Source organism: Coturnix japonica, chromosome 18 (assembly GCF_001577835.2).
Source record: "Coturnix japonica isolate 7356 chromosome 18, Coturnix japonica 2.1, whole genome shotgun sequence".
NCBI lineage: Eukaryota > Metazoa > Chordata > Aves > Galliformes > Phasianidae > Coturnix > Coturnix japonica.
Window position 1 is genome coordinate 7,483,084 of NC_029533.1, and position 10,340 is coordinate 7,493,423.

The following is a 10,340-nucleotide window of genomic DNA, read 5'->3' on the forward strand; positions in this document are numbered from 1 at the left end:
GCCGTCGGGCGGGTTTTGGCGCCGCGGGGTGTGACGTCACGTGCCGCCCCGCGCAGTGCGGCCTGTCCGGGCCCCGCCCGCGGCTGCACATGGCGGAACAGGCCGAGCTGCGGCTGCTGCTGCTGCAGGACGCTCGGGAGAGCATCGAGGCGGCGCGCAGCTACCGGCGGGAACTGCAGCAACGGCTGCGGGGGCTGCAACAGGCCAGGACACAGGTGGGGGAACGGAGCGGAGCGACGGGACGGGACGGGATGAGCGGGCGGGGGCGCGGCCACAGGGTGGGACGTTATTGGGCTGCGGGGCGGGGGGAGACGGGACGACACGGGATGTGTGCGGGGATACCGGACCTGTGCGGCTCTGAGCAGCTCCGTGTAGTTGTGTGCAGCTCCGTGTAGCTCTATGCAGCTCTGTGTACCCCGTGCTGGTTCCCCTATAGGCGCTGGGTGCTCTGCGCTGAGCAGCAGTTCTGTCAGCACGGACCGCTTTCCCCTCGCTTCCTTTTTCTCTGGGGCTGACAGTCGGGCAGCCGAGCTGTGCGGTGTTACGGCTTGAACAGGAAATGCGCCTCGCAGAACCAGAGCTTCCTGCGCCGGCTGCAGGGCTGCGGTTGTTGTGCCGTGCAGTTGTTGTTGTGCCGTGCAGTTGTTGTGCAGTTGTTGTGCCGTGCGGTTGTTGTGCGGTTGTTGTGCCGTGCAGTGCACAGTGCAGCGTTTCCTCATCTGCACGGGGTAGAAGCGCTCAGAGGAAGATGTTCTGTTGTGGTTTTGTACCCTTAGTTCAGGGCTGCACAAATGCGTTTGTCTCCCTAAAATCCCGTTTGCCAGCACAGCGATGAATGTGCGTAGGAACTTCAGCTCTGCTTCTTCCCAAACCCAGCCCGACCTGCTGCACCCACCATCACCCCGCAGCACCCACACGGTTCTGTTTGAAAAGAGCTTTGGTGGGACTTCAAACACCCAGTGAAGGGCCGGGCTCCATGGAGAGCTGTGTGTTCCTTCATGCAGTTACCAGGAGGGACTTTCAGACTTTTCTGACCAGATTCTTTGGCTGCAGTAGCATTAACCCGATCTGCACGTAGCTCAAACCTCAGCAGTTGATCTTGATGTGCTCAGCTCGTTGCCCTTCCCTTGTCCAGACTCGTTTCCCAGCCTCCTCCCCTCTGTGCCTGCACTGTTCATAACACACCCTGTTACTCGCTGCTTGTGGCCCCTTTTTAAAGCTGACTTCACAGACATTTTCCTTTGCAGACACAGTAGCTCAGACATACGAGATGTGAGCGGTCTTTGCCCTTGTCCTGAATCCTTCTTTTTACCTGAATTTAGATCAGAGAAAGTGCAACCTTGACCAGAGATGTACTCGAGCAACATTTTAATGATTTAAAAGGGACCCTAAAGAAGCTGTTGGATGAGCGACTGTTGTCACTGCTGCAGGAAGTGGATGCTATAGAACAAGAGAGCATCAAACCACTGGACGAATGCCAGAAGCTGATAGAGCACGGAGTCAGCACGGCTGATGATCTGCTCCGGGAAGGTAAGGCAGGACCCGGGCTAAGTCTTAGTGCTGCCTCCCAGCGTGTCTTCTCTCAAAGTCAGGAGTGTTCCTGTCACAGTGTGTTTGGCTTGTCCTGCATTCCTGTCAAATGAAATGTTAGAAAGAGATTAAACTTGGGTAGGCTCATGAGATGTCACCTTCTGTTTTAATTTCACTCCGTTCCTGGGCTGTTGCCCCCTCTTAAGGACTGAGAATATCTGCTTTTGGGCACAGACCTTGTTTGCAGGAGCATCCTGCAGCCTGCCGCTCTGGAATGAACGCATCACACTGCTTTGAAACAAAATACATCTTGGGAACCAAAATGACAAGTTGTCTCTGGTCTCATTCAATTAACAACTGGCTCCAGTAGAATTTCCACTGAGAAAAAATGTCAGTCCTCTGTGAGGATAAACTTTGTCTGTTGTGGACCAATAGTTCTTAATAGTTCTGTTCCAAGTTTGCACCGTGCTGATGCTGATCACCTGGCCAGAAAGGAATAACACTGCTGACTGCTCTGCCTGCATTGCAGAACCTACTGGGAGCATGACGGTGTTGGCAGTTTCCTTGCATTGTTCTCATGTCTCAGCTTAAATTTTCTTTAAAAAATGAGCAGAGATGTGAATCAGAAAGGAGTTAATCCTGCACGTTTATTAAATCTCTTGCTGCCAATTATGACCTTTGTGTTTCGTTAGAGATTTGCAATGTTTGTAATCCTCCATTTGGAATCCAAGCGAGCTTGCTCGCGTTGTAAATTACCATACAGTCAGCACATGGATCTTACATCCCTGCAAGCTGAAGTGTGGGACACTACTTTATATGGAAAGCCCATGGTGAGGTTTCTGTTCATCTCCACACTTCAATCCATGGATTACTTCATGCGTTATGACAATACTGACCTTATTTTGTAGCAAAGAGAACAATGGTAGAAATTATTTTGTGCTTTTAAGCTCCTGTTTAAGGTTTTCTGCCTCTTGTTTTAAAGGAGATGGAGAATTCCTGGTTTCTGGCATCTGACTCCAGTTCTGCTTCTGTCTGAGACCCGAGGCAAATTATTACATGCTACAGATGTGTCTGCAGGAAGCTCGAGAGCTTCAGATGTTGCTGTGTAGGCTTTATGATGTTAACTGTAATTGTATTTTCCAGCTTAGTGTCTAGCAAAAATGCTGAGAATGCTTCATGTTTAATTGGCTGTTCGTGTCAGAGCTAGTTATTCTTTGAAGCAAAGAATGCCTTTCTTGGACATTTTTTCTCATGAGGAATATTTTTTACCATTTGATTCCAGGAGAGAGTGCAATCTGTGGAGATGTGGAACAACACAATGAAAAACTTTGCAGCTTTACAAAAAAAGCTTTACATATTCAGCTTGATAGGTAAGATCCTGTCATTCTGAGCTGGTCTGGGGCAGCGGCATGTGTGCTGCTCCTGGATAGGAGTCCTTTTATCCTTTGAAACAAGCCCCCTCCATTCCATTCCCCTGGGAGATGTATCCGAGCTGTTTCTGTCCTCCCCACCTCTCGGTGTTTCCCGGGGTTGGCAGTCACCAAATGAAGTAGTTTCAACCCACGTGTGCTCTGCAGCGATACAGGCTGTTTGTCTGTCAGTGGTGGAAGCGCTCCCTGTGGAGCAGGCTGTGTTTGAGTGTTTACTGAGGCTGGTTAGGGCTGGGGGATTTCTGAGTCCCTACGTTTGAAATGCACATGCCAATTCCTGCAGCTGTTCTCTCTTTGCAAAGTCTGAACAGATTAAAGTGTGTGGACAAAACATAGATTTGTAGAAGTTGGCTCCTTTCATTACAGCAAACTTTCCTTTCTCAGCTTACCAGAAGTGCCCTCCTTGGTCGACGTGCCTTGTTTATCTGCCCAGCTGGATGACTGCCTTCTTACTATCCTGAGAAATCAGATATTCAGACACGGGACTGTAGCCTCTCGCCCACCTGTACAATTGGAGGAATTTGTTGAGAAGCCTGGAGGCATTTTAGTCCGATGGTGTAAGGTAGGTAAAGCTTCCGGGCTGAAAATCATACAGACCAGGTTCCAAGGTGCTGCTGTCACACACATCTGATCCTCCTGTGCCAAAAGGAGTGCCCCAAATTGGGCCATGAGTGGTCATGGAGCTTTTGTGGTAAAAGCTTTTTGACTTAGAAATACCAAAGAATTGGAAGCCATTCCTTGGAACCGTTGATGAAGGATAAGTGTGAACACTCCTCACTGTTAAAAGTTGTCACTGAATTTCCCATCCAAGTCTGTGTTTGGTTTCAGCTCTTGCTCTGCTGGGCTGCGACGCGTTGTGTTACATGTTTCTACTGTGTTCACTGTGTTCTTTAAGCTTTCAGTTGGTTTGGAGGCTGATTTTGTTTTCAATGAGGAATGCTTTCTGCTCTTTATTACATAGTGATTCTGAACTGCCTTTGCTGGCTGCCTGCAGTGCTGTAAGGAAAACAAGAGCAGCGTCCCTTACTAATGCAGGAAATGTTTCTCTAGGTGGATGATGACTTTGTACCACAAGATTACAGACTGCAGTATCGTAAGAGCACTGCCAGTCACTTTGAAGATGTGTACGTCGGCTCAGAGACAGAGTTCATAGTGCTGCACATTGATCCTAACGTTGATTACCAGTTCAGAGTCTGTGCCCGAGGAGACGGACGGCAGGAGTGGAGTCCATGGAGCGTCCCTCAGATCGGCCGCACCACGCTGGTTCCCCATGGTATCGTTTCACTGCTGTTCATCTTCTGCCCGTGTCAGTGGTGCTGCTCCTGGAGGCCCATAGCTGGTTTATGGGCCTACGTTTTGTATGATTTTGGGGTTTCCTTCCCTATGATTTATGTCTGTAACGTGTGATGAGCTATCTGTTCCTTCATCCTGGAAGTTATTCTGTGGCTAACTCAGATTTCAGCTCCATAGTGTGAGAGTTGGTGAGTGGTCCCAGCTCAGTCTCAGCAAACAGCAGCCAGTCAGTGTTTGCAGCCCAGAATTGATGGTTTCTTTCCTCATCTCCCATCCCGGCCTGTTTTGTGATGACCCACAGTCACGTAACGAGTTCTTCTCTTGTCTCAGTTTTATTTTCCCTTTCCAATTTTTAAGTGCAGTGATTCATAAAGGTTTACCTACGAGATTGCTGTAAAGAGTGAAGTTCTGGGGAACCCTGTGAGCTGGAGAATATTTTCTTGATTTTAAGAGATTTGAGTAAAAAAATTTTTCTATTGGAAGTAGGCAAAACCAACCCCTGTGCTTTACACAGCCTGAGCTTCCTGGGGGTGAACTGGGTGGATACTGTGAGTGTTTTACATGGGCAGCAGCTGGTCTGGTTGAGTTCATGCTTCTGTTTTTTGCTGTTTTTGTTTTTTCCTTTGAAGAATGGACAGCTGGTTTGGAGGGGTACAGCCTGAGCAGCCGAAGAAACATAGCACTGCGCAATGATTCTCAGTCATGTGGTGTGCTCTACTCCAAAGCTCCTACTTATTTCTGTGGGCAAACGTTAACATTCAGGCAAGTACTTTCTGATCAGCTGTTGTTTGGTGCATCCACTGTGAACTAATACTCCTTCTGTACTCTGTTATATTTGAATTGCATGTAAACCTGGGTCACGGTCCATGGCAGCTCTGTAGCATCATTGAGATGGTACCAGGACCTTCTGGATATGTTGGTTGTAGTTACAGACCTCGCAGACTGAAGCTTTATTCCAGCTTTCTCTTGGTTAAATAAAATAAAACTACTTGCTGTACAGTAGGCAGCCCCAAAAGGCAATTTAAGTTCATGATATATGGAGTAGTGTTTCGTTTCTCCCTTCCTGGTAATGAATTACCTTGAGGTGGCTGTTGGTATGAGGATGTATTCGGTTGCCCTGTCTGAGGTAGGATAAAAAGACCAAAAGCTTTCATTTGAAATCTGTTGCTAGTTTTAACATCTCTTGGCTCCAAAGTGCCTGTGAAATTAAAGGCAGAACGTTGAGGTTTCAGGCCGATGTCTGGTTCTGTTTCAGACCGATGTCTTTTATCTTTTTTTATTGGTAGCACATGAACGTTTTTCACTTTGCAGTTTGGTAACGTGGACTCCTCCAAGATGAGATTGTTTCAGGATGGCAGGGCACTAACAAGCACGTGTCCTTTATCCCGTAATGACACAGATCTTAAGACAAGACAACCTCAAAACTTTGGTTGTGTTCCTCTTCCAAAGTTCCACAGCAGCTTCTGGTTTCCAACTGCATGATTTTGCCAGGCAGCATTTGGTGCTTGGCTTCCTCCATCTGCTGAAACAACATTTATTCACAGGGGGATAGGCAGCTTGCACAGCAAACCAAATAAGCAAGGTTCATGTTACAGGTGTTTGTGAAGCAGTTTTGTATTCATCCTGTGCATTCAGGACATAGGAATATCAGTGAAAAGCGAAGCTGTGATAAATACAGTGTTTTTGAAAAGGTAGACTGGGCAGCCCTGCTGCAGGGAGGCTGAGTGTGATGCAGGCGGAAGGGCACGATGGAATTAATTAACATCACCTTGTGTACAAAAGCACTGCCTTTCTAATAGCTGTGTGTACAACTTAGAGCTTGAAATCTAGAGTGGGGCACCAAAACGAACTAAAAGCTCCATTTAAAGCTCTTTTAGGAAAACACTGTGGGTCACTTCCATATTAAAAGCTCCCTGGATAGTTGAACTCGTCTGTTTTGCTTTGCTTTGCAGCACAAGGCTCTTGCTATCTCAGTGACGTTCCCAGGGGACTGAATAACCTATGTGTGCAAAAGTAAAACATGCTTCCAATTTTATCTTCCCTGTTTGTCACAGGTTAACCCCTTGTGTGCCGCTCTATTGCCCAGTTTATTTTTCAGTGCTTAAAAGCTTCTTCTTAAGGTTTTCTATTTTTTGATGACAACAATCCTGAAGCACTTAAACTCTTTCTCTTAAACCGTAAAACAAACAAAAAAGCCCCCATTGGTTTACCTGGTAGAAAAGACAAGCTGAGTTTCTGAGTTCTCAGTGTCTCTGTGCTCCCAGAAGGATGAGCTGGTACCTCAGAAATGGCAGAGCAGAGGACCCAGGTAGAGAAGCATTGTTTGGAGCATAGACTGCGCCCTCACTCAGCTGCTGGAGCCTCGGGCAGCTGCAGCCCAGGCCCTTTGCACCATTTGTTTGCTTTTTCATTGGAGACTTTCCCAGGACCAAAATCCAGCTGAGCAGTAGCCGGGTTGGCAGCGCTCTCCCGGGTGTTACTATTGATATCAATTTGTACCAAGCTGACTGGCTGTGCATGTACTGATTCTTACGACGTATTTCAGACAATTGAAAATCACTTCAAAAGACCCCAAGGAGACAGCAGGGAACTGCTCGGAAAACAGCATTAGAAATCTGAAGGAAATTCATCTTTTGTATGGAAAAGCAGAGCGGTGCTCAGCGGGGCTGTGGGGACGGCTGGCAGGATGAAGGCTGGATGAATTTGGAGAGAGCCCTGGAGCAAAGGGCAGAGGGCTGACGTGGCAGGGCACTGCTGTGTGGGTTTTGTTGTATGTCTTGGTTTAAAGCTTTGGGGTCTGACTTGACTTTTTGCCTGCTAGAATTGAAACCGTGGGGCAGCCTGACAGACGGGACAGCCTGGGAGTGTGCGTGGAGCAGCAGAATGGCTACGATTCCCTGCAGCGAGATAAAGCTGTGTGCATTAGCACAAATGGTGAGTCTGAGTCACAGGGCTGAAGAACATGATCCTTTTTTTTCACCAAAACCTTGGCACATCATCCTTCGTGCCCCTGGAGAACACGGGAGCACCTTCACACACATTTAATGCGTATATTCTGCTCACAGTTCAGATCCCTTCTGAAATCTTAGGTCTTGTGTTTTCTGCATGCAGTTACTGCAGTGTATTTGATGTGGCAGAAAGCAACGTGGCAGGATCGCCTTTCATTTTCATTTGCCTGCAAAAATGAGAAGTAACATTTGATCCCTTGGTTGTTTCAGGGGCAGTGTTTGTAAATGGAAAGGAGATGACAAACCAACTGCCTGCCGTCACTTCTGGATCCACTGTGACGTTTGACATGGAAGTTGTGCAGCTGGGGCCTCCCAGCACCGAGGGGGGAAACTTCAAGCTGCGGGTAACCATCAGCTCTAACAACAGGGAAGTGGTCTTTGACTGGGTGCTGGATCAGTGCTGCGTCTCGCTGTATTTTGGATGTTCCTTCTCATACCCAGGCTGGAAAGTGCTGGTGTTTTAACAGCTCGGGAGAGTGAAGATTCTCACTGTAACGTGTGGTATCACAGCCCGGGCGTTCAGCTGTTTTATATCAATCTTTCTACTACTTGAACTCCACTATATTGTGCTCCTGCTGGATTCATTTCAGAAAATAATTGTGAAACAGTGGATTTGTTACTCTGGGAAAGGTTGAGCAGTTGGTCACAGCGACAGTTTAAAGCAAGTCCATAAGACTGTGGGGTTTTTTTTTCTCCTCCAGACTTGATTTTGTTTTAAATCAGTATTTCCTTGTACTCTCGGCTCAGGGTACGCTTATCATATGAAATTAACTTCGCTTAATGCTGCTGTTCTGTGAAATAAGCCTGTAAACTCTTAGGGAGGTAATGGACCAAAGTTATATTTATGCCACTCATAAGAAGAGCAAATGCTCTGCTCTGCTTCCTTGTGTGCGATGCTGCCATCGTAAGGACAGACAGCAGGTCCCACATTCCACAGCAGCTTCTTCTGTGCCCGGTACTGTTTATTCCTCCAGAACAAGGATGTCTGAGCCATGGCGTTTGTTCAGATACGGAGCTATTCTGCTCAACGTCTCACTCATGTGCCTTATTTCCAGGTATTTCTGCATTGTTTTCTGTGTCGTTACATGGAATAGAGTTTCTATAGTTCCACGTGATGCTTACATCCCCAGCTTAATGCTGACACTTGTCACATGCACCAACATCTACAGCGGGACAGTTCCCTTATCTGGTCTGAATGACTTTCCTAGTTATACTTTGTAGCCTAATCTGAGCAAATCTTGGGGATTTGGTACTTTTGTGTGGCATGTAGATGGAAGGAAGCTGCGATTCTTCACAGACCCTGCACAGGGCAGAGGCCACTTCCTTTCCATTGGACTGAGCAGCTGTTCCCACGTGTGGGATTCCCATTAGTGCCCATTGATGACCTGCACGTATGGTGCAGTTTGGCTCTCTCTGTGGTGGAGATACAGGACTAATTTAAACCGTATATAAAGCTACCAGTATTTCCCATAAGTATCAAAATGATTTATAATGATGAGCTTATCAAACAGGTTTTCTTTGGTCAAAAGATGGAATTGTGATATACTGGATTCAAAGAGTATTTTTAAGTAATGCTCATCAAGGACCTTAAAGCAGACTTTCTTACCTCAAGTACGAGATATCAGTAATATATTTTTACTAACACCTAGACAATCATTCCGCCCTTCTTCTTCAGTCTCAACATGCCATGTTACCCCTCATGCTAACATAAACAGATTGGATCAGTATCCCCCTGTTTGCACCATCAGTACAAAACAGATCAGCTGTCCTGCCTGCATTGTTCTACTAACAGCTGTGATAGGGAACTGCAGAAAAGGAGAACAGTAGCTGGTAATTATGAGTTGCTTCAGGTAGCTGGGAAGAACTGAGATACAGCAGAATTGGATTTTACTATTAAGCATTAAGGAGTGGACACCTGCAGGAAAGACTAATCTATGCAAGCAAGAAAAAGCCTGCTGTATTGTCCACTTCTCAAGCTAAACTATTTCAGTGTTAGGCAGTAGAAAGGTACTTGCACATGCTGTACTTCCAGTATTCCTTTTAACTGTGATGTGAAGAATATCGCTAACAGTGCTGCATCCCATCTGCTGTCTCAGATATTGTTCTTGTGCTGTAGCCACAAGAGCTGAGCAGCTGGGTCAGTGCTGCTCGGAGGGGCTGGCAGTGCTGCAGTCAGTCGTGCTCTGCTGGGATGCATCGGTAGTTTTAGCTGTAAGACTTCAGAGGTCAGGTACTGGTTCTAAGTCCGCACTGCTACTGTTTGGAAACGAACATAGCAAATACCTACACTTGTGAGCAACCAGCAGCTCAGCTCCCTTCCATCTGCTTTTGGAGGGTCTAAGTCATTGCTGCTGCTGTTTACCAGCATTGTGGGACATGAAGCTTGAGTTCAGGTACTTCCAGAGATGGGAATGCTTCATTGAGAATACAGTTAGCAAACAGCTGAAGGTAACTGTGAAGGGCCGTCCCAGGATGCGTTACCCCCAGGACATCCCTGCTGCTCCCGTTGAGAGCTGGGGATGGGAAGACAAAACTTGTTCTGACCTCAGATTTGAGCTCGTTGCGACCAGGGCAGCATCCCAGTTGTGAATTTCTAACTGAGAATAAGACCAGCTGCCCAAATGAGCATTTAGGTACCGCTCAGCCACCTCACAGAAGCTGTACGCTTAAAGCTGGGAAGGGTGAAGAACCCCAGGACAAGAGAGCTGAGTAATAACATAACCAGGTATCCCAGGAACCAGAGGAGGCTTGGATTACAAAGGCTGAAATTCTGTCCTTCCTCAGCAGAGCTCAGCTGGATGGAAGACTGCGCCCTTCCTTCACAGCTTTTTTCACCTCCAGCAATTGGAGCCTTGCAGCAAGAGCTGAACTGCTTGGCAAGTCCTGGGAGTGTTTTTGGAGCTGTACGTTCATTTACCTCAACTCAGATGTTTGTGTCAAGTGAAAGTTGAAGTTTTTTAAATAAAGTTTTATCCCACAGCTGTGTTTGTAAGTCGTGATTGGGGCGTAAAGCTGGGCACGGCTGAGCTCCTCTAGCGAGCACAAATGGAGCATCACAGCTCCTGTACGAGCTGCTCCA

At 47.2% G+C, this 10,340-nt stretch overlaps 1 protein-coding gene and 1 long non-coding RNA gene across 2 annotated transcripts; one reads left to right on the top strand and one right to left on the bottom strand.

Annotated features, from left to right (window-relative positions):
- The first annotated feature begins 5 nt into the window (after positions 1-5).
- On the top strand, positions 6-10,240 carry CRLF3 (cytokine receptor like factor 3). Its single transcript, XM_015879621.2, has 8 exons — positions 6-215; positions 1,323-1,530; positions 2,813-2,900; positions 3,345-3,522; positions 4,011-4,233; positions 4,883-5,015; positions 7,075-7,187; positions 7,472-10,240. The coding sequence occupies exons 1-8, from the start codon at positions 90-92 to the stop codon at positions 7,723-7,725; spliced, it is 1,323 nt and encodes a 440-aa protein (XP_015735107.1). The 5' UTR covers positions 6-89; the 3' UTR covers positions 7,726-10,240.
- Positions 1,354-2,817, bottom strand: LOC116654217. Its single transcript, XR_004309262.1, has 2 exons — positions 1,767-2,817; positions 1,354-1,632 (listed from the first exon to the last, which is right to left on the bottom strand). It is a non-coding gene; the product is annotated as an uncharacterized LOC116654217 (long non-coding RNA).
- Positions 10,241-10,340: the final 100 nt, after the last annotated feature.